Consider the following 25,141-nt stretch of genomic DNA (forward strand, 5'->3'; position numbering starts at 1 on the left):
AAAAGAAGAGAACGTACACAAGCAATCACAATTTAAAGACTCACTAATTGAACTTGAAATCCTTTCTGAGTATATACATTTTCATGACCTAATTATGATTTGGGGTAGTTGGTATATGCTCTGGCTGTTCCATCTTTGTCCTTTATTCCCTTCATTTAAAGACACTCAAAGTGAACTTAAAGTACAAGAACCCAAACAAAAGAATCTTGTGGCCTGCAGCTGTAGGCCATATGAGTATACGGTTAAGAGATGCATGTGTGTCAGTGAGCTCCAGATTTGTAAATGGCATTTTCATTGTTCTCCACCCTCCCAAGCTATAATTTTTAGAAATGAAAATGGGGACTTGAAGTGGATGAAGACAATGAAGAGGGAAGCATGCTATGAAGTCAATGTGTTACGTTCAGCTAAACATTTTGGCTTCAATGCAAAATGATGGATACTTAATAAATCTTCTCCAATTTTTTAGTACAATATGCCTCACCTCTTCATAAAAAGCAAATCGCAAACAAAATATAATTTGACTGCACACAGAAACATGAATAAACAAAGCAAAACCTGAAATTAAGGCTGCATAATACAGGTCTATAAGAAATGTATTGCTTTTGCAGAATCACTGTATGCATTACATGCATAATATGAACTGCTGAAATTGGCTTTTGATGATTATTTCCATACAATTCTTCAGTCATAATATAGTACTAAGAACATCAACCCACAATAGCATTTTAAAGATAAACCACAAAATAGTCTGTAGCTTTTCTGTTTCATTCTGCCTGAAAGAAACAGAACAGCTATGGTACAACGGACTGTGCACAACAGCTCTGACTCTAGATTTAGAAGCATGAGGCTTCTGGTGCTGCAAAGCCATCATGTTCAAGCACTTCCTCTGCAGAGTACCAGGGCCCCAGGGGGCGGTGGAGTGATTACAGGCGTCTCAACGATGAGCCGGTGAGATAAAAAGGAGCCTATCTGTTCTCAAGAATCTTCAAAAAACCTTCTCAGGTTTCATTTTTAGCGATTGCATAATCACATGGTTAGAAATATTTAGTATACGTTATATTATGTTTGCTGTGTTCTTATGTTTACTGTATTTGATGTGTGAAGTTGTTGTGCTGTTGACACACATTTTAGATTAATCACAGTTTCATGAGGGTTTAGAAAAATTAATTGCATTAGTAATTTTGTTTATTCATTATTTTCAATTTTGATTTATTAGAAGAAAGAAAAATTCTTGTATGACACAAACGGTGCACATGAATTTCCAAACTCTTTAAATTTTCAGTCATAACCATATAGGCTCATTGTATATCTGACACCTGGCTTTCCACTGACGCATAGATCCTGATAGGAAGTGACACTAAAAGCGGGCATACTTTGGGGTTTCATTTGTACTGATAAACGTTTAGTTTTCACTTTCAGTTCTCAGAACATGTGGATCACATTCACTATGATGGGAGTAACTTCATACTCCTTGTGCTGCCACTATATTGTGTATGCCAGATTTTATATATCTGGCATATACTGTATATATATATATATATATATATATATATATATATATATATATATATATATATATATATATATATATATATATATACAGTATATGCCAGATTTTATATATCTGGCATATACTGTATATATATATATATATATATATATATATATATACACATTGTACATGTGTACACACACATTATTCTAGATTTTTGCACTAGAACTCCTGTAATTACTTGAAGTATACTTAAGTGTATAAGCACATAAATTTAGAGTGACCAGATCACCTGATGCGGAAATTATAGAGGGAAATGTGGTTTTCACACTGAGTGATGAGAGTCAAGAAGCTGAAGTTGTAGCCTAACTAATTGCTTCTCTGATTCATGTTGTGGAAACCAAACACTTTCTTTGCAGGTCCAATGTGAAGAAAGTTTTCAAATCACGTCATTAAATAGAGGAATACTAAAAATCTGTGCATATCAACTTATTGTTAAGAAATATGCTTTCATATTGTCATTAAGTTTATTTTTGTTCCTAAACAGAAATGGCTAATTAACATAAGGATTGTTACGGTAATTATTTGTATTCACCTGTAACTAATTACCTTTATTGTAAATGATTATGTTAATTTTCTTGATTTCTCAGTGTGATGGTCTTGTGGAAGTACAGAACTGAGAAGAGATCTTTGAACGCAAGGTCACTCATAAAGCAACCGAAACTGTGAGATAAATGTAGAGTATATGGTGAATAATTTCCCAGGAAACGTCTGTTGAATGAAATGAAACAAAGCTCAACTTTCTTCAGAATTCAAAATTTACAGTTTAATTAAACATCTACAGTAAACGACTGCTCGTATTTGTAAGCATGCATTTTTAAGAAATTAATTTCAGATAAATGCAAAACAGAAAAATACAGTATATTCAAAACTGTTTATTTCTTTTGCTGAATGTGATTGTTTTCTCTTTTTAGTTCTTGTGCTTGAAGAACATCAGGACGTTCCTGTCTTCCTGCTGTGATGTGTTTGGCATGAAGAAAAGTGACTTATTTGAATCCTTTGACCTTTTTGATGTCAGAGATTTTGGAAAGGTGAGCCTACCACCCATTCTATCTGTTTATTGCTGCATCCCGAAGGAAACATGAGGAGGAGTTCAACTTTACCCTATTTTATATTTACAACTACTCTCCAGTGATTTTTAGATATCGCTCTAGTCTTTAGTTGTCTCAGATTAGATGTTGATATCCTACACGGGGTTGGCAGGATCTTTTAAAAATGTTGACTTTAGATAATTATATTTTCTAGTTCACGTTTTAAAATACAAATGGGCTAAGAAATGTAAAACTGCTTTGGGTTGTTCCTCATTGATCATACATTAAAAATATTACAAACATATCACTGTTTGAGAAAAAGAAGGCAAAATGTATATTATTTTCCTATGGAAATGGCATATTTATATCCTCTATCTCTAACTCTCACACATTTGTATAATTATCTTATAATACATATAATGCAAGAACTGTTCTGTGCTGAAAAGTGCTACACAAATAAAATTTTACTGGATTTGATTTGAAGAAAATGGACAAGCGGCCGACATAAATCATTTTTTCACACCTGATCACATCTGATATGATATTACACTTGAGCTGAATTGTCTTATATATTTGCTTTTGTATTTCCATTTTCCTATTCACTTTTAAATAAATTAATACAGTCTGAAGATCTTATTATATGAGAAGCAGTTTGAGATACCCATTTAAAGAGCATGGCTAATGATAGATAATAATAGTATTTTTCTTGTGCTTTAGTTTGTCATATTTTATTTATATTCAGATATTCTTTGCTGACCTTCGGTAGACAGTTCAGCTTATAGATTAAAATATTTTATTCATCCTACATATTGAAGTGTAGGATGTTTAGGACATGTTAGAGAAGATTTTGTGCAACAATCAGGTGTAAATATAAATTAATGGGCAAATTAAGCTTAGTCTGTCACCTGAGGGAAAAACCTGAAGGTTTTGCACCTGATGATTTTTAAGGAACCACAGAATATAAGTAGTTTGGAGGATGTAGAACAAAGTAAAGAAATACTGAAACCAGTTTTACACCGAAGACTTGACATGTTTTTAACCTGTCGATTAAGATTTATTAAAGAAATGTGCTTTCATAATTCATAGCTTTTCTTATCTCATTTGTAGTAATAGCATTTGCATTTTGGAAAACTATATCCAGTGTCACAGAGAGTAAAAATATATATTTTTGTAGGCTCTAACGCAGCAGCTTCATTCAATCGTTCAGATGTGCCGATATGAGGATTTATTTTCTGTAAACATTGCCATGTGTTTAATTGACTTGCCATAATCTTGTGCATGTATCCATATGAGACTAAAAGGATTTAGTTGTGCAGCCATTGGCTGCTTATTAGTCAGACACACTTCTGAAGGATTATTTGCCTTTTCTGCTTCTGCTTTATTGTGGTAGCTGGTTCAGAGTGTAAGTTAATGACCAGGTCAGCATGTCAGTGTTGCTCTCTGCCTTATTACCAGGTTGACTCCTGTTCACAGTTGAGAAGCCAAGTATAACCCCTCTGAAGAAACCACACAGACTGCGAGTCTTCTTGTTCTCTTCATTTCCTTAGCTGAGAGCACCTGAGAGCAACTTTTACCCCTAGTTATTGCATAAGACTAGGCAAAAAATCTCAATATATTGAATAAGCTAAAAAATATTTTTCCATTCACTATTTACACCTAAAACATGGTCGAGGATCCCTATACATTCATTATTGGGTTGTGGCATGAAAGTGATCAGCCTTGTGGTGCTGTTGAGACAATAAGGAAATCCAGGTTAATTTTAGTTTGGGTTTCAACTCATGAGCGTTGTCGGACAAACACATCTTCTTTTTAATAATTCAAAACAGATTCTGTGTGGGACATTTTGAAGAGGTTATTAAACCAGTTCATGGTAGTTTTACTAGTGTGGACAGATCACATTGCTTCTGAAAACATCAATGACTGCAAATTTCACTGTGGAACTCATAAATTTGGATTCTGTGCCTCTCTGATTTTATTTCAGTTTGCAGGACCATAATTTCAAAAGACAGGCAAAATCCACTTTAGACCAATAAGCAACAATCCAGTCCTTTGGTTCAGGAGTGGCTCAAGACCAGGAATGAGGCATTACAGCCCATGTTCTGGATACCTCTCTGTGTAAAGATCTGACACCACCTGTGGTCCAGGTTTTGTGAATCTCCCCAAGCTCTTGAATATGGCTTGCTTCATAATTTTTTGATGGCTGCAGTTATCCATGTTGCTTGTGCATTTTTTTTGTATCAGCGTTTGTTTTTCTTCCACTAAACGTTTTGCATGAAATGCTTGGATGGAGCACTCTATAAACAGCAAGCATTTTTTTTTGCAGCAGTCTTCCTCATGATTCTGTATGTCACAGCAAAACTATGATGTAATGTTTCTGTATTAAAATTACAGTTTCGTTGATATCAATTAGTTGTCCCACATTTTCCTAAATTTTATTTACCAATGCCCCCACTAATCTCTATAGCTTTAGCCTCTCAGTCTCATAATATCAACATCAGGTGGAAGCATTGAGGACAGCTGGTGTCCATACTGGCCAAATATATTATCCTTATGTAGAGCATGGACTGTTGGAATATATCTAACCAAATACTGCATTCAAAGTCTTTGGTGATTGAAGTGTTGCACACTGTATGGTGCAGTTTTTGTCTTCTGTATTATTGTTAGCGATAAGCTGAAGTCTTCAAAAATGCAAGGAATTTTACACTTGAAATACTTTTTAATCTTAAAACTGTTGATATTTTTTAGATTCTATTTTAAATTTTGGAGGGTATAATGTAGCTCATGACTGCACCTGAATCTGAATAATTTAGTTTGAGCTGTGTGCATTCCTGTTACTTTCCTTTCTTCAGTCCAGTGTGTTGTGACCTAAAGAAGCTTCGAGTTAATCTGGCTGCTGATAATCCCACAGGGGAGGTGCTGCCTGCAAATATGTACAGTACATGCACTCCGGGCTGCATAATCTCAGTCATGTTCAAGGGTTATCCATCAAGTGGACATGCTTGTGGTGGGAAAAGGATTGCTCTGTAGCATAGAAATATGGGTTTCCGTAGGTTGGACTGTGTGATTGAGTTGGATTTGCCCCAGAAAGGGCTGTACAGCTAAACAAGAAGTGGTCAATCTCTTCCTTATTTTGAACATTCACAAGAGAACATCGTAAATCTCAGGCAGTCTAATCCACTCTGGTTTGAGTTGTGCCAACTGTGCCCATAGACTGAGCATTAGTCTGCTGAATATCTAATGAGAGCTCTCTAACCTACATTCCTCAGAGTTACTACAGGCTGCACTGCAGGCTGCTTCAATGAGTTTATGTAGCAAAATGAAGGCTCAAGGCTAGGGAGGAGAAGTGAGGAAGCAAAAAGAATTTCCTTCTTTCTTCACTATGAAATAAAGTAGCCCCTTCTTTGAGTTTTTAATATTAAGTGACATATTTTGGTGTTGGAGAGTTTGAGGAAATTACAGACTGTAAATATCTTCAATGGGAATTCTGAGAGACCGTTAGCTTGTTCAGTTAGGCCGTCTAATCAGTTAGCCTGTTCATCTTAAAGGTGACAGAGAGAAGTCTTTGCTCTCGCTCAGTGTTGTCCAATTTTATTCCTAAAGTAACCAAAATAGTAAAATGATTAAGTTTGAAATAAACAAATTTCATTCTTAATTGGAAATCTTTCTTAATACTTATTTTAACATAAGAAATATATATGTATTCTTCTTTAGGGTTAGCATAAATTTCTAACGCTTATTCAAAATCTGGACTTGACTCGGTTAATTTTGGTCTTACTAGATTCTAACATTTTTTCTAACTTACTTTCATTTTAAGACATGGTTAAAGACCTGTTTGTGCATAGCACTTTATCCACAAAGCAGTTCACAATACACTTAGTCACTCATGTAAGCATTCTCACAATGATGGTGGCAAACTACTGGATTGTAGCCACAGCTGAATTTGTGGTGCTGATGATCTTAAATACAGTAAATTTGCGGATTCAGAAATTTAACAGGTAAGACCAGACAAATTTATTATTATTCACATTGTGTGTAAAAACACAATTCAAAGTGCTTTACAGAAAAAGAGTAAGAGTTTAAAAGCAGAGATTAAAAACACAAACTAATTAAACAAGACAAAATAAATGAAATACAAGGAAAAAGCATTAAACTAAATTAGAAATAAAAAAATGTAGATAAAATGCTTCCTGCTGCCACATGCACAGCTAAAGGAAGTGTTTTCCGCCTGGATTTAAACATTGTCAGGGTCAAGGCATGTCCCACTTTTTCAAACTGTTCCAGATTTTAGGAGCATAACACTGAAATGCAGCATCACCAGCCGGAGATGGTGACATTGAGTCTGAACTGGTTCATATGGCTCTCACATATCAAAGATGTACTTTGGCGCTAGACCACAAAGGCACTTATACACAAGCAGTGCTGTTTTAAAGTCTATTCTCTGTGCATCAGGAAGTCTATGCAGAGACCTGAGTGCTGGACTAATATGGTTGTATTTCCTGGTTCTAGTAAGAACTCTTGCAGCAGCATTCTGAGTTTTCTGTAGCCGTATCAGAGCTCATTTAGAGAGCTAAGTGAAAGCCTCCTGCTGGAGACAAAACCATAGATTAATCTTTCTATGTCTGGTTTAAACACTATTCCTTTTATTCGAGCAATGTTTTTTAGAAGATAAAAATCTGTCTATCTTATCGATTTAATATGGCTGTTAAAATTTTTTTCTGAATTCAATATTATCCCTGATTATTAGGTTCAAGAGAGAGAGTCCCAAATTGATTGATTTGGAAATGTTCCAGTCTGAAGTGAGATGTTGACAGATGAGCGAGTTGTAGTAACAAGCTGTTCATTACGGATTTTAGGAATCTGGTCGGTAACTCATCAAGGCAGCATGTTGATGGAGTCAGACTGCAAACATTATTTTTGACTGTTTTAACAGCGACAGATGTGAAATGTGTCAAAGTTAGATGTCCAAGGTATTTGTGTTGTGGAGACGACTGCATTTTTGATGCTTTGGACTTTACCATTAAAGAATATTGCAAACTCATTAAACTTCAATAAAGAAATAAGTTTAAAGGGCAGGAAAAAACTGTTGGGTTTGTTAATTTCTGTGTGGTAGCAATTAGGACACAAGAGTTGTTCCAACAGTTTTTATGGTTTCAGAAAAGTAAATCTCCCTCATACTCCTCAAAGTCTGGCCTGATCTACAAGGTTTTCTTTGTAGATCTCAAAGTGAACCAGGAGATTTGATTTGCGGCATTTCCATTATTCTGCTCTTAGTCGCTTTCTGTGCCATAACAGAATCTTAGTTTTCTCCATGGTGCCTTTTGTCTATCCATTTGGTTTTAGTAGCCACAGAAGAACTTTGTGAAGGGACTTAAATTCCATTTGTTTTCTGCCATTTTCATGTCTCTACCAGGTCAGTGTCTGGTAGACCAACATTTTTGTTTTTCTGCATGACAACAAATACTTCCACATTATCCTCATTTCATGTTTTATGCACCAGTTACATGTGAAGAGATAATATTTTAGACGAAATATCAATTGGATCATGTTGCAATTCAGCGAAGTAAAATACAATAAATAAACTTTCTATTTTCAGTTAAACTGTCAGCATTTGCCTTCCTGTTGTTATTTTATAAATTAAAGCGGCAAATTTTTAAGGTTGCTTAGAAAACAACCTTGCAGAGACAAACTTTGAATACAACTGAAAATACAATTAACTAATTGGGACAACAAACCATCTAAAATGTGGGTACTCAAAAACAAAATGCAAGTTTTTGATTGTTTTAAGAATCATACTACTCCACTTACTAAAATTGAGGAGGTACAATGTCCAAATACACCAAAAACCAAGCATTCTTTACTTATTAGCACTTTTAAAACAACAAAACTGACCAAAGCTTAATGAACACTTCATAGTGGAGACAAGTGCTAAACTGTACAGTTAACCGAAATGACTCTCTGGAGGTAGGTTTATGGGAGAAAAAAATGTATTTAATAAAATAACCTTTTTCACATTGCCCTCAGGGTAGAAGATGCATTTGCTAAATAGGCCACAGTCACCGAGGTGGTTGGATGTCAGCTAACTTTGTGGGTTTGCATTGCAAGTCACATGTGACTTAACCAGACGAACTTGGTGTGAGAGCAGCTTGTTTTTAAGACTTAAAATCAGTCAGAAAAAAGTTTTCATCATTCATGATCAGATCAAAGTTCATCATGATCAGATCAAAGTTTGTAATGCTAAAAAACTTGCAGCAGTTTTCTTCAATAAGCACTTATTTTGACCTTCAAGAGCAGAGTTGGATAGAGTACCCGAAAAATTTACTCACGTAGGAATAGCACTGTTCCTACGTGTGTATCCAGTAAAAAGCATGTGGTATTTATCAAAACATCTGATTTAAAATTTTAAAATGATGTCAATAGAGAGACAAACAGTATAAAGTTATGTTCAGAGTTTTACAGACCAAAAAAAAGATTAGAAACAAATAAATTACAAAATAATAAATTAAGGCAGAAGAAACACATTTCAATGTACATTTTTTAGATATAAAACGTATGAAACAAACACAGTGGTTAATGTATGTGTTTGTTATCTTTTTCACTATCAAATGCCTCAGCAAGCTCAGCATCTACAAACTAACATCAGGAGAACAAATCTTGTGTTGAAACACGAATTTTCGTTTAGACATAAACTATAGCTGTATGTTTATATCTGGTTCATCTTTGGTTGAAATTTCTTTTTCTTCATTTATTTAACTTAATAATAGTGTGCAGAGTATCCAGAAATATTACTCAAGTAAGAGTTGTGATACCTCATCGTAATATTACTTACGTAATAGTAAAAAGTACAGCACAGTAAAACTACTCCTAAAAGTAAAACGTTTTAGCTCCTATGTTTAGGAGCTACGTCGGTGTAATAAAAGTCACGTTAGGGCTGGAAATACTTAAAAACAACAATACTGATGTTTAAAACCATTTTGCATGCATAGGAAATGTTTATTTTGCTTTAGTTTGAAAAAGATCTTAGTTGCTTTTAATAATCTGTTGTGATACAAATGTTCTCTTTTAAGGTGGTTTTCAAGCTGGTCTCAAGAGTCTTTCAAGTTTCAAGTACACCTGTGTGCTCCAGAGCTGCAGCATTTATTCACACAGGAAGAGGACATAAACTGCGGCTAGACAGGCTGTTAGTTCTAACCTGTCAGATGTCTGTTTATGTTTTTATAAAACACGTTTGCAAATCCAAACCCCTTGAATAAAGCAAATAGTAATGCAGATTATTGACATTTAATACTATTCTATGAAAGAGACTTCTGGAAAAAGTCATAATAATAGTAATATTGGCTAAACTTGACTATTTCTCATGCAGTGTCTAAGTTGGAGTTGGAGAAAATGTGAATAATAGCACTGAGACATAATTGTAGGAGAGCTGCATAGGTGGATTTTATTATTAGTTTCTTTTGTCCAATGAAAAACGTTTTTATTTCTATTTTTTATTTTTATTGATGACTGCCATGCACTTGTTGAATGAAGTAAACTTTGAAGGAAAATAATTGGTTTTATCACTGTCACTTTTTGTACATTTTAAAATGTCCATAACAGCTATTTTTAGACACACTGAAATTAATATAAAGGGTTTCATATCTAAGACCGATATGTTTGCACCAGAGAAAACTACGAACTACTGTAAAAACGGGGAGAATGCGACAAAATTACTCTAACACAGGAAGGTTTCCAGGCCAAAATGAGAGCCTTGACATGAGCAAAATATTTCACTGTGGTCATTGTGTTATCTCTCTGTATACCAGATTAGGTTGTTTTTCTTTCAGTTCTCTCTGTTATGTGCCTGAGCTCAGCTAAGACAGATGTTCAACACATGCAGGTTGGCTGTTCTTTGGCAGGGTGGTAGAAGCTGCCATTCTCTTGCCAAGAATCCCAAAGTTTTCTTTTACATAATTTCCCAGTTTAAATCCCTCCTGTACTAAATCAAATACACAAAAAACCCTTAAAAACAAAATAAAAATTTGTAGGGATTTTACTGAAAATTTTACTGAAATCACAAAAATATAACAAGCTAAATTAAACTTTATTTAAGGAGCACTTTAATACAGCCAGGCAGAGGCGGGTCCTAGCCTGTTTGGCACCCTGGGCAAAAATCTTGTAAGTCAGTCTGACCTGACTTATTCCATTTGGGCTTTTTATGTTGGTTATGGGTATTTTTTCTTTTTGGATTCTTCTCTCTCTGTGTTACATAAACCAAGACTAAAGACGTCTTAGACTCATTCCTTATAGCCTCGTGAATTGACTTCATCTGAGACTCAAGTTTTGTTTCTATCATCAGCAGTGAAAGCAAACCAGTATTTTAGCTGTAGACCACAGAAGTTCCGACAGTTGATGTGCTGTACTAATCTTAAATAGGCTACAAGTGTCTCATAGCAATCTGTAAATGCTCACTGTGGCTTCATAATTTAGACTTTGGGGCATTCTCTAATTATTACGCTATTGTTTCATCACAATTACAGTTACTGTTAAGAATTATCAAAACAAAAGTACTTCCTGTCCAGTTTATTGAGATTATTTTGTATTATTTACACAAGTGATAAAAACAATGATAATGAGATCAAGATATTTCACACACAAATATGATTGTTTTTGTTTCACCAGGTCATGGACACTCTGTCTAAGCTCTCCCACACAGCAGTCGCACAGCAAGGAGGATTCAAGTAAGTCTTCAAACATATATACATACTGTATATTTCTTATATACATTTAAAATAGTTTCTGCTTGCACCTCTGTTTCATTTCCATCCAGCACCTCCGCCTCCACCTTCCCTCTTTACCGACACTGCAGCACACTACAATCGCAAGTCGCCCACCAATTTCCAGTTAACTTCATCGCAAGAAATATTGAAAAAAACACATTTCTTAATAAACAATTTGATTATCCAACAGTAAAAAAACCAAAACAACCACCCCCCAGCAAGAACCACAAGAGAGAACCAGACGTTAAAAAAACCTAAGTTTCATTTAGGTTTTCGAATTTAGGTTAAACTATTTCATCTCTTGTTCAGGTTTTGAGAAATCTCATCTAACACATAACTACATTTAAAGATAAAAATTCACTTTTGCTTTTCCTTTCACCTTTGTTCACTAAAGTCTCCCTGCTTTCCCTTCTCTTCCAGGCCGTTTCCACTGGAGGAGAGCCTGAAAGACGAGGAGATTTACAACAACCTAGAGGACCTGATTGAGTACGTATGAGGGTTGTCTCTGTGGGCCCTTTGAGTGTGTTGATGGAGCGTGATTATTTCATTCAGAAGAAGATTTAGCTTCTTGCATCCAGGCTCTCCAGGGGGTCTGCAAACACCCACATGTTTGGTAATGGGCTTTGTTTTGTTTCCCTCTTTCTGTCAGAGAAAACAAATGAGTAATTTGGCATGTTTTTGCTGAGTCTAGATGTACCATCCCTATTAAGATTCTCAATGGGAGCTGTTGACAGTGTGATGGATAGAAAAGAATAAAATTTTGAGAACAGATGGGGCGACTGCAATATTTGTATTTGTTTCTTGCCACATCAATGCTACAGACTGGTTTATTTGAATCATGAGCTGTCCTGCTGAGGAATTTCATTCTTTTATATCTGCATGTGGGCATGATGAGAAAGAAAATGATAAGCAACTTTATGAAAAGAAACCTTTGTTGCATCTTTACTGTAGCTGCAAAACCCTTTTACAATTTACACAAATTTTGGTTTGTGCAACAAGGTACCCTACTTGTGACAGATGGTTTGCATGGTTCTGATTCGTTAATGTTTGTGCGTATGTGTGTGTGTGATAGTGAGAATGTTCCTGAGGACGAAGATGACTTGTATGCAGCAGTATACGGGCTGGAAGATGAGTATGCGGGTGGAGAGATCTATGAAGACCTCATGAGGACTGAACAGCATGCACCACTGGTACCACAATGAGTCAGACTCACACAAACACACACATGCACTCTACATTACTGGCATTATGAAACTGCAACTTCTCTCCAGGTGTACCGCTATCTAGTGTACATCAACATTACAGTATTTTCTTGTAATGAGAGTCTTTAAAGGACTTATTTGTTTTTTTTTTGTTTTTTTTGAAGATGTGAGAAGAAATTTCCCTCTTAGCAGTTAATGTGCATTTCCACTACTTGTTGCTCAAGTTTTTTGGGGGGTTTTATTTTTTTTTTACCAGAAATTAATTTCCTGGAAAATTTTCAACTACGCTTTGTGTGAATTTTTGACTGAGGGTCTGAAACCAAAGCCCTTCACCTAAAGATTCATGTCATTTATGATAATTTTCTAGTCATTAGATTCTGAAGTTCAAATAAAACAAACTTCAACTCAGAATCAGTTTGTTAACTTTGATAATTAAGGTCAGGGAGATGTGTCCCATAGGAACGGTAACCACACATGCACACTAATGCCGAGCAGTTGTGATCGCTTCAGTCTGCATCTCAGAACATTAACATTTTAAAATATTTTAAGTTGACCTTCTAAATTCTCTTTAAAAAGCTTTGACAACAATGTTTGTCTCTCTCCCTCTATGTATCCATGGACACACTAAGTGGGAAGACCATGCTTTCTTTAATTAAATATTTCCTCTAACATTGACAGAGTATATAATGTATGTTAATGCAAACTTTGTAAAATACTGCCACATTCAGCACGTAATGTAATTTAAAGCCATGTAATTTAAAGTTAACAAAACATATCTACTACAGTGGAGGACAAACATTCAGATCACTTAAATAAAAAGCAAAGATTGTCAACCCTTAAGAAATGTTTTTAATATGAAGTACCACCCAAATTCCAGGTTGATCCAAATGTCTTACTTCTCTACTTGCTCTGTTTTCAGGATAGACTTTAACTGCTTTCGTCTGATTCATGCCCTGACTGGTGCAAACCTACTCCAGAAAACTAACATGGTTACTGAAAAATCTCTTGCAGTGAAAATGCATTTGTTGTCATTAGACATTTTCCATACCGTTTTTGAATAATTCAAACTTTCTGTTGGTCTGTTTCACACCTAATCCTCACAAAATATGTTGTGTTTGTGTGGTTGTAACGTGTCAAAATGTTAAAATGAACAAAAAAACGGCTTATCTAAAGGTTGTGTGATGAATGTTGATGGAATTGTTTAGTCACTTGCCAACATTTTGAATTTCCTTTCCTTCAGATACCCTAAAGAAACAATGTCTCCCCATCAGATGATGACATTCAAACAGCATTTCCTCTTGTGTATCTTCCTAGAAACAGGCAGAGGTTGATGTGCGCAGCTGCTGCCTTTCAGAGATTAAGCAGACGGAAGAGCGATACACAGAAACACTGGAGTCCATTGAAAAGGTGCTGAACCAGTTTTATGTGAAATGTCTAGATTTAATTCATCACAACTGGGATTACTTATTTTCGTACCACATTAACACAACTAGCTTTCACTTGCTGTTTGTCAGAAGTAGAAATTCTTATAATCACAAAGTCAGACTCGTAAATCTTAATCTGATTGCATGATGATCATTCTGCATGAAGACTTTTCTAGATGTTTGGGGCTATTGGGGGAAATTCCCAGTTAGCAGTTCTGCATTTCACCTTCCACCAACACTAGCATCATTCATCAAATGATACATCTGTGTGGTTTCAGTATGGATGTGTGATTATTTCAAATTATTGTAAAAAAAAGTGTTAAGAAGGAGTTTCAAAGTATTTTTCGGATGTTCTTGTTTCATTTCTTTCTAGTATTTCCTAAATCCATTGAAGAAATTCTTCTCTGCAGCTGAGATTGACAAAGTTTTTGTCAATATTCCTGTAAGTCAAATTGCCTTTTTCATCTCTTAATAGCAAAATATGCCAGTAAAACCATCTGTTCTGATGCTCATGGCTTTCTACTACAATACAGGATTTGGTTAAAGTTCACAAGAGCCTAATGGGAGATCTGCAAGACTCCATCCTGAACAAAAATGCCCTCAATCTCTACCAAATCTTCATCAGCTATAAGGAAAGGTACTAAACAAGTCCGACACAAGATATAAAGTTGCTTTGTTTTAATTATTGGTTCAAATGTGGGTGTCAGATTAATGTTATTGTCAAAGACTTGGAGATTTTTTATATTTTTTTTCATTATTATTTTCTTTGTTGGTGAATTTCCTAGTCAAAGTGCAAATCTTTCTCCTTTATCAGTAAATTTTTTAGAACCATTCAAATGACTGAAGTGTTTGCGTTATAAGTGTCTTTTTAAACTTTTGCTCACAGCAGACACATTTATAAATACCACAAACGTCTGTATTTTTTTTGCTATGGTTTTAGTGATGATAAAATCTGAAACGTGTTTCTTTTTTAATCTCCTAATCACTTCCATCGAGCAACACTTCTTGAAGCCATTTCACAGCTGCAACACTTTAGGGGAATGTTTCTATTATCGCATCTTATCTAGAGACATGAAATTGTAGCCAGTTGCTCTTAAAAAACTACCCCAGTTCATCCAGATCAGATGGAGAGAATCTGTAACAAGTTAACAGTCTGACAACCAGATTTAGGTTTTGCACTTTGACTTGACCATTTTCACACATAAATTTGTTTGCTCTGAATCATTTCTTTGTACCTCTGGTTGTACGTTTGCTAGAAGGTATTTTGGTAGGCTTGCAGCTGTGCTTTATTCGTTCCATTATCTGGTGGACTGAGCAGTGCTGAAAGCTGGGATACAGTTTAATGACCTCAGCTTGTTTTAAACTTCTTCTTTTTAAACCTTTTCTCCCTGACTCGTCTAGTTCCTTAGTCTTCATGACGCTGATTTGTGCTCTCATGTTCCCTAATGAGCCCCCAGGGCCTTCACATAACAGCTTCATTTATACAAAGGTTGAATCACTCACAGATGGGCCTCTGTTTTCTAATTAGAAACCCTTTGAAGGGAATTTTTTTGCATTCGATTTTATATAGTGGTAAAACGAGTACCAGTGGCTAAATCTAACTGTACACCGCACTTTTCAAAATTTTATTTGCAAAAATTGTTAAAATCAATTTCACTAGAAGTAGAAGGAAAGTTAGTCACTTTCCTTCTACTTCACAATCATTATCTTCTTTGTTTTGTTCTATCACATAAAATTCCATTAAAATACATTGAAGTTTGTGTTTGTAAGGTGAAAAAATGTGAAAATGTTCAAGGGCATGGATATTTTTGCAAAATACTGTATGCTTTTATGGTTGTCAGGAAGTTTTGGATGCCTTGAAGTATGTTTTAATTTAGTAAACCATCCTTTCATTCGCTCTGATAGACTTCTCATTTATGGGATATACTGCAGTCGGGTGGAGATTGCCATTGCTGTTTTAGACCTCATCTGCAAAGAGAAAGAAGATGTTCGCTTGAAACTAGAGGTAAAACTTTTGAAAACCACTTTTCTTTTCTAAAACTCCTCATGCCGACATACTACACAAATGATATTTATTAACCTCTACTGACCCCTACTGTGTATTTTTTGCATTACATATTCTAAGGCTTTACTCTTCTGAAAATGTTAAACCAATGAAATTGAAGAAAAATATTTCAACTAGTATAAAACACTTATGTTTTAACAAATCATAAGCTTATTCCAGACCAAAAATATTAAAACCTTTTAACACAAACACATACAGACTCTGTCATGGTGCAAAGTGACGTGCACAGATCTTAATATGCCTGTTGTGTATTTTATAGGAATGTTCCAAAAGGGCCAACAATGGGAAGTTCACACTGAGGGACCTGCTGGTTGTTCCCATGCAAAGAGTCCTAAAGTACCATCTCTTGCTACAGGTAAACTCGGTAAAATGACCAAATAGAAAAACTCATAAACATTTTATGAAAACTAGAATTTTATATTTAGAAGAGCTTGTTTTATGTTGAGTCCATTCATGCTACTGTTTATGCTTCATAAATACACAAATCCAAACCTTTAGAATATGGAGAAGTTTTGTCGTTCTTCTTTTCATTAAGAATCTGCAAGTAAACACTAGAGGGCGACATCCTCCACATGTTTGTTCAAGAATTTTTCTTTAAGAGTCAATGAAAAACACTATATTGGATGAATAAACACCCTTTGTTTTACTCTTGGAATCTGAGCTGGCGTACCAAAATTAAGAAAAAAAAATCTAAGTCATAGTCTAAATATTTTAAGGAGAAAATCTCCTTTTATGTGACCCAACTGAATATCATTTATACATTTAAAAAACTATTTTATTTTTTGGTTTTTGTTAGAGGAATAATGATTATTTCCAGTCATAAAAACAGAGATTAGTTTTGCACATCCTCTGTCAGATGCTTTTATTCTCTCGGATGAAAGTGGACTTCCTGCCTTTCAGACTTGCACCGGTTCTTCTACCTACTGATAAACTGTATGACATTGTCTCCTCTGGTTTATATGAATCTGAGGTCAGATTACAGCTGGCAGGGCAGAAAAGGCCAATGCCTACAGAGTGGTTTTAAATCGTTGTGGAGGGTAAAGGCCTCTGTGGTAAATGGTGTTGAATCAGGGAGTTCTTAGCCATTCCCTGAGGAGAAAAGGAGAAACGGTGATGGAGGGGGAAAAAGGAGAAGAGGGGCAAGAGGAAAAAGTGACTCAGATATGGTTGATCTTTTCATTACTCATAATGTTCTGAGAAATGTTATTGCAGCTTAAATTATTCCACACCCTTTTTTTTATATATATTTTTCCATATAATAGGCATACTCAGTGCATAATGGTGTGAAAATGATTCAATTATCATAATTATTTTCTGTTATAGGAACACACACATACAGTTAAAACAATGTTGGCAGCTTGTGTGGTTAACAGGCAGCATCTGCCACTTTAGAAATTAAAACTTGGCTTCAACACAAAGCGATGTTGGGATGTGCTGTGAGGTTTCCAGTGGAAGTGAGCATCTTCCATCACACTTGGTTTGCACAGCACCAACTACAGTAATGTGTCAAAAAAAAGGAAAGATATATATTCCTGTGGTTGTTACTTAGGTATATTTTATTTAGCACAATCTGGAGATTAAATATTTTGAACTAAAATACAACAGAATAGTGAAAACAACAACAGCAAAACTCACATTGCCAAAATGTTAAAATGCTAAACTGTTTAACGGTTCACAAATCACAGTGTGTCAGTATAAATTTAATAGTCCCATAACATATTAAATTAAACTCTTTTTATGACAAATTAAAGAGGGCATCTACATATGTTGATATAAAAAACACTGACTTTTTCAAAAGATAACATTGAAAATCAAAAACCGCTAATTACTAAAATTAAAAGCTGAATTTATTATTAATGAAACTTATATGCACTCACATAATGTGTAACTATACTGTACTGTAGAGATGTACTGATGCTTAATAGACTTCTTTAAGAAAGCATACATCCAAGGCTAAGAAATATTTTAGCATTTCTGATGATCTCAAAATATAAAGTAATTAATCAACTGATTTCCTGGGCTGAAATAAATAGAATAACCTAATAATGGCATATAAAACAAGGAGAAGCGGTTAAATCTGGTCTATTTAAAATCCTGTCTGAGGAACTACTGCAGCTAACTTATCTCGTTAGCTGCTCTAAAATCAGAGTAAATAAAGAAAAGCACAATCTTTTAAATGAAAACCACTCCTCGCCTTTGTCAAATCAATACTTCAGGTTCTGATTTTGAATGTACTTGTCCATGCAGTTGTGTCTGTGTGAGAGTTCAGCTAGCAGAAGCAGTATGTAATCATTTTTCTGTCCTTTTTCTCTGTCAGGAACTCGTCAAACACACTCATGATGCTGCTGATAAGAGCAACCTGAAGATTGCTCTTGATGCCATGAAGGCAAGTGCCTGTTTTGAATAGTATGTAATCACAGATATATAGCAGATAATTTCATGTTACATGTGATTATTTGGTTTAAAAAAAAAAGGTTAAATAAGCTTTACATTTAGTGTGCAAAGAGAACTTTATTTGCTCCACACTAATCCTGAGATTATGTTGAGTTGCTTTTGCAGCTAATCTGTAAACCTACAAACATTACACCTTTAATCATGAAAAAAAATATATATTATTTTGATTTTCAACTAATGAAAAGCAGAGTATTACACTAATTAAACCATTTTTAATACAGAAATGTCAGGTCCTGAAAGGTATGTCCATGCAATGATTGCTAGTTTTGTTGACAATTGTCACTTGCATACATGAATCCAGTAGGATGTTTTTTTTGTGTGTTTCATATTTAGGACCTTGCTCAGTATGTCAATGAAGTGAAGAGAGATAACGAGACTCTGAGGGAGATCGACCAGTACCAGAGATCTATCGAAAACCTGGTAAATCAATAAAATCTCTTTCTGGAACTATAACCAGCTGTTTGTGTAGGATGTGTTAAGATATATTTTTTATGTTAAGCAAAAGGAACTAAATGTTACAAACTCAAATACCTTCATTATTGTTTAGAAACAGGAGGCCCAGGTGTATTTTAAGATTTTAGCTGTTTTTTTTGGTTTTTACCCTTCTTAGCATCTGTCAAATACCAGTAGCTAAAAACTAGATTTTCTCATCACTGTAAACCTTTCCAAAATGGTCAACTGTCTAAAAGTTTTGGAATTTGATGATTTTAGTGAAACCACTCTGGAAATGCAGGTTTACATGTTCTTATGTGCAGAAAGTAGGACAAAAATATTTTATTGGTTTTTATTCTTCTTCTGTATTAGCTAAGCTTGGTATTAACATACTAAGCTTTTTTTCTTTAATTAGTGTCTTGAATTTTTTTTATTCAAGTAATTGCTAAAAATATGATCAGTGCACATCTTGGAATAATCATAGTGCCCTGTCTTATCATCAGTAATAAAAGCAGCTCCTTTTAAACAGCTCAAAATCTTCTATGTTTTAATGGGTATTTGCTTTACTTTTAACTTTGAAGGACATTCTTCTGAAGATTGTGCAATGGTTAGTAAAAAATACATAGTATTTGATCCTCATTACACAGAAAATAACGTAATTGGGTATTATGTGGAGGTTCTGAGTGAGGAATCGAAAGGTTTTTAAAATTGGACCATCAGATGCAGACACACTTGCACAGTGATGGAATAATATATAGCTCATGCATAATTAGGGCATAAAATAACCTATAGACCACAAAAACATCAGACTCTTCATTGCTTTACATACAATACACCAAAAAATACCTGGGATCACCTGTTGTAGTTCTAGTATTCAAGATCTCGAGCACGTTTCAGCCTCAAGGCATTTCAAACCATGTAACATAATATAGTAATCAATTATGAAACAAGCAATAAACATTACAAAATCATCAAGCATATATTCATCAAATATATTGATCAGTGTCATAGTTATTAATAATCAAAGGCAGCTCTAAACAGGTGGGTTTCTGTTTTCTAGTAATTAAAATACAGGACGTAGAAAGCAATGTGCTACAGGTTGTTTGATTGAGGTAGTCGTGTAGTTGAGTTACAACAATATCCTCATTTATATGTCAAAGCATATTTTGAAAATACATCAGTGCTCAGCTCCTGTGTATTTTGCCTGCAGAATCAGCCACTTGTCACTTTTGGTCGACCAAAAGGCGACGGAGAGGTGCGCTTGGTCTCCAATGTTGACAAGAGGAAACAGGACAGGTTGGTATGCTTCAGGATCATTGCCCTTAAGAGAAAAATAAATCTGTAGACAGTAAAATTACTCGTTGAAAGCTGGATGAATTAAATTAGTCCAAGGATCAAGCTTATTTTGAGTAAAATGTCAAGTAAATCTTATTGGTATAGAATAAAGACAAATAAATAAAATAATATGCTCTTGTTTTATAGGCACATATTTTTATTCGATGTGGCAGCCATTGTTTGCAAGAGAAGGGGAGACAACTATGAGATGAAGGACATACTCGATCTTAACTTCTTCAAAATTACAAACAATCCCACATCTGACAGAGAAGGCAAAAAGGTCAGTTTACCCTCTATTTAGTCTCGCATTTCAAAACTGTGGATATATATAAAACTGACTTTCTCTGTTGTGTAAAATCTTCATTTAGGAGCAATCTGCATAGTTCCATGCAAAAGTATTAAAGCCCACCAAAATTTCCCTAATTTTGTCATGTCACAGCCATAAACCTCTATTTATTTTATTAGGATTTTCTGTGACAGTCTAAGAATGGGCAACTTAAATGGTGGAATGGGCCACGTTTTTTGTTGACAAGTTTATTAAACCAACATACAGAGCAATAACTTAACATATTTCATGTTCAAATGCATATATAGCAGTTAGACTCTTGTTTAATGATATGAGTGCAACATTTTTGGAGTAAACAAAGAATAACCAGTAAGTCATATTTCTCTTTTTTCAGTACAAATGGCTCTGATGTGTAAAACATACAAAACCACATCCATCTCATGGATAACAGAAAGCTGCAGAACAGCAGACAAACAGTAATTGAAGGAACTAATTGTATGCATTTTTACACAACATTTTTACAGATTTTAACATTTTCCCTGTTTGTCCACTCCACCTAACCACTATAGGTTGTAGGCCTACTAGGTCTACAATAATGAGAAATGTGACTTTGCCTGCTGGTTTACAATTGATAGGATGTCAGAGTCAATCTCTGTGCATCCAATTTGCATCCCCCGACTCCTCCTCCAGACCTCTGTGTGCATTTGTACGTTCTCATACATAGCGCCCACTTCAACCAAAAATGTTGTAGCTCTGTGACTGAATGATTTGTTGCTTGGTTTTTTCATTTGTCCAGTCCATAACTTTGACTGAAGCTCAGTGTCTTGGCGCAGGGACAAATGAAATATGCATTAAAATTAATCTATATTTGTCCTGCATCTCACTTAAAGCCCAGTTTTATGGACTGCACTTCTAATAGCTTCCCTATTGACAGATTTTCCCAACTGAGTGGTGGATCTCTGCAGGTCTTCCAGATTTACCATGTGCCTCTTGGCTGCTTTTCTTATTGATGCTCTCCTTACACGGCTTGTTAGTTTAGATCAGTGGTCTCAAACTGCATACCTTGAGGGTCCTGCAACTTATAGATGTGTTTCTTGTTCCTATGCACTTGAATTACATGCTGAAACTTCCTCACTAGCATGTAGTCAAGCTCTGCAGAGCCTTGTTAATGAGCTAGTATTGGTGCCAGGTGTGCAGAAGAAAAGAGGAACACAGTTTGAGAGTCTTTTTTTAGATGAACAACAGCAAACCTGTTGTGTCATAGTCTTTCCATTTTAAAACAATGGCTTGGACAAAAATCCACGAGACCCACAAGGCTTTAAAAATTGTTTTATATCCCCACCCCACTTTATAATTCTCCACAATTTTATCTTTGATGTGTCTGTCTTCTAAAACACTTTAGATATGAATGAGAAATTGAAGGACAATAGAGCAATAAGGGGAACTGAATTATTTCAATAATATTTGAATAATATGTTTTTATTAGTTCCCTTGCACTTCAGAGTTACGCACTGCTTTGTGTTCATCTGTAAATAAAATCTCAACAATATAGACAAAAGTTTGACATGGTGTTGTGACAAAATGTGAAATAGTTGAAAGAATTGCAAGGTTCTGGTTAGTGTTTTTTTTTTTTAACCAAATTTTTGGCAGGCAGCATTGTTGTATCAGAGACTTGCTGATGTTGTGTTGATGGATTCCCACAGATGGTGTCTTCCCACTCTGGTGCTGATTGCTAACATGAAAGCGACAGCTCGCCAAAATATGATGTGGTTTTCATAAAAGTGAGCCTATTATCATAATCATTTACTCTATTAAGCCATTGTGAGATGTGTGTTGGGATGGTGTTTGTGCAGCACAGTGACTGGTATTTAACATCTCTTTGCCTAAACGTGCTTTTCGGGGGTTTTGTCTTTTTTTTTTTTTTTTTGCCAGTTCTTTTAAATTAAATATGAATTTAGTTTTTAGACCCTTCTCAACCTTGAGCTGTGTGTCTTATACATTTCCTGTTAGTTGCACAAAGCCACACAACAACACCTCTGGAGATGTTTGGGCTTAATTTTAACCTGTGCCTGGAACCACCACACACTGCAGGACCGAGATGCTAATATCAGGTGATGAATGTGTGTACTCTTCCAAGGCTGCTTAACTCTATACATCATTTTCTGCTAAATAAAACTTCAACCTTTGAATGCGGTGCTACTGAACAGCACCCACATAGTCATCAATGATTTAAGACCCAGCAGAGCTCTAAAGGACTTAGGGCTCTGCAGGTCAGCCTAATCACTGTCAGGGAAACTCAACTATTTTTCTCATTACTGTATATGACACAACCGGCAGAAGCAGATTGTTGGCAAGAGCAAGGACCTTAATTTAGAAATGGATAAATCTAACGTGCTACTTTGAAGCTACTTAGTGGTCAACAGGTTAAAGAAATCATTTCTTACCTGAAAAGTATGAAATGCTTTAGACTCCCTTATGCTTTCTTAGTAGCTGTGTAAGCCCTGCTGGGGTCTAAATCATTGGCAGGGATTAAGTTTTTAGAGGTAATACTTACGAATTTCTAAATTTAAAAGGAAGTTGGTTCCTCTAAAGGTGCATTTTTACAGCTTGAACCCTTCAGTGCTCTTCAGGCTGAACTCTGGTTAAACTCATATTGCAGTTGCAGCTCTGTTGAAAAAATTCAGCTGCCAACATATTTTTCTTGATCTGTGCAGCTGGTGACCTCACTGGCACTAAAACCAGAGAGGATTGCTGACAGCATTATGTCAGAGAGCTGCCACTTATTCACCCGCCATACTTACCTTGTCATTATTAGAACCGGGTAACTGGCAAGGTTACAACTTAAAGGCTGGCTTAGAGTGATTCACATTTTTTTTAGATAAATATATTTTTTATGCTATTAATTTCTTATTAAGTGACTCAACTCTAGAGCGGTGTTCATAATCAGTGTTGTTATTCATCTCTAGAACCAAGAGAAATGTCTGTTGCACTATATTTTATTTAGGGGTAACAGAATTGTACAACAGAATTTTTACATTATTATTTGTAAAATGATTTAAAAACCTTTTCCTTCCACGCAACTCGATTATGTGCAATATTGTGCTGGTCTTACATGAAATAAAATTGTAGTTTATGGCTGTAATGTCAGAAATTGTAAAAAGATTTTACCTAAAGTTTATGAACACTGTATGTGTCTTTATGTACTTTGCCGTATTTACTTTATTTTGAAAAAAACAAAATCCCTTTTATATTTGACATCAGGCATCTTTGCAGTTTGTCTTTCCCTGTCTTATTTCTCTGCCCATTGTAATAATGCAAAGAAAGGCCACTAATGGTACAAAAGTCTTTAAAAAATTGAAAGGCCATTTGTATGGTTGCTAAGAGACATCTGTCAGGATGTGCATTGGAGGGTAAGCCAGGGTCAGTTGACACCCTTTTGGCTTTTTCCATAACTACACAAGAAATAATTGCATCGAAGAAATATTGAATACCTTTTAAAGGATGCATCACAAATTTCTCCTTTTTTCTGGATTTTGAAAAAGGTAAAAAAAAACAAAAAAACGACCTACTAAAACACTACATCAACCTGTCCTGAAAATAAAACCTAACCCAATTTTTGAAATCCAAAATTAGGTCATTGTAATTATTCTGATGCATACATATGTGGTGTCAGGAAATTTTATTTCCATTTTGTCTTCTTGATATCTACAGTGGTGCTACGGCTTCTTCGTGACTCACCAGCAGGGACATATGGGCTTTGAGCTTTGCTTTAAGACCAAAGAGCTGAAGAAGAAGTGGTTGGATCAGTTTGAAATGGCAATGTAAGTACACAAAGGCAAAAACACCTCAGTTGTGAATGGTAACGGTTTGCTTGACACAGGTCAGTGTATGCATGTCTATACATAGAGCTTATTTACTTTTGTTTGCAACTGTGTTGTTTCAATGTGGAGAGAGCTGTTGACTTTTTCATGTGTGCTGTTTGATCAGGTCTTAGTTGTAATCAAGCACACACGGCTGACAAAAGTACAAAAATACACATATACACACACTTACACAGCTACGTGTTTATATAAAGTGAGCTGCAGAGCTACAGTAAACTCACTCTGCTGTGATGATTCTGCAGTTCAGTGTTCTGTGGAGATAAACTGTTGTATTTGTGTTGTTCTGTAACATTTGGAGGAGTTTATCGCTTGATATCCTCTTTGTCTTCTTTTGTTGATTGGACAATGCTATTTCGGTTTGAGATTGCCTTGTCGGACTGGAGCATCATGTTTTGACACTCTCCCTTTATAAACACTTGAAGCTTTGACCTTGCTGAATACATTAGAGTTTTGAAATTGTCATGATGTTCTGAAATGTTTTGTGGTAATGTAAACTGCACTCTCCCTGGACCATAAAACCCCAGATACTTGCCCAAAACATAATGTGCATTTCACAAACATTACAAAAATGATTTTTTTTCTCTCTCTCTGGGCTCCAAACAGTTTTTTCTACTGGGTTTTAGTCAGAAATAAGCTATGCGTGCTTCTGTGCATTGGGTAATGACACCAGAAGGTCCAATTCTGGAAGTGAAAATTGTACCATCTGAAGAAGATGTGAGCTCATGA

General features: G+C 35.2%; 1 protein-coding gene across 2 annotated transcripts in view; it reads left to right on the forward strand.

The window, feature by feature from the left end:
• Window positions 1-25,141, forward strand: part of LOC102229675 (guanine nucleotide exchange factor VAV3-like) — a 56,554-nt gene that overhangs the window by 3,830 nt on the left and 27,583 nt on the right. For both annotated transcript variants that reach the window (XM_023336200.1, XM_023336199.1), the window contains exons 2-15: window positions 2,467-2,583; window positions 11,239-11,297; window positions 11,757-11,822; window positions 12,409-12,526; window positions 13,853-13,945; window positions 14,336-14,404; window positions 14,496-14,599; window positions 15,868-15,967; window positions 16,287-16,382; window positions 18,345-18,413; window positions 18,815-18,901; window positions 20,124-20,209; window positions 20,396-20,528; window positions 24,246-24,355. In XM_023336200.1, the coding sequence (XP_023191968.1) occupies window positions 2,467-2,583; window positions 11,239-11,297; window positions 11,757-11,822; window positions 12,409-12,526; window positions 13,853-13,945; window positions 14,336-14,404; window positions 14,496-14,599; window positions 15,868-15,967; window positions 16,287-16,382; window positions 18,345-18,413; window positions 18,815-18,901; window positions 20,124-20,209; window positions 20,396-20,528; window positions 24,246-24,355 (1,307 nt within the window). The remainder of the gene's footprint in view (window positions 1-2,466; window positions 2,584-11,238; window positions 11,298-11,756; window positions 11,823-12,408; window positions 12,527-13,852; window positions 13,946-14,335; window positions 14,405-14,495; window positions 14,600-15,867; window positions 15,968-16,286; window positions 16,383-18,344; window positions 18,414-18,814; window positions 18,902-20,123; window positions 20,210-20,395; window positions 20,529-24,245; window positions 24,356-25,141) is intronic.

Source organism: Xiphophorus maculatus, chromosome 6 (assembly GCF_002775205.1).
Source record: "Xiphophorus maculatus strain JP 163 A chromosome 6, X_maculatus-5.0-male, whole genome shotgun sequence".
NCBI classification, from domain to species: Eukaryota; Metazoa; Chordata; class Actinopteri; order Cyprinodontiformes; family Poeciliidae; genus Xiphophorus; species Xiphophorus maculatus.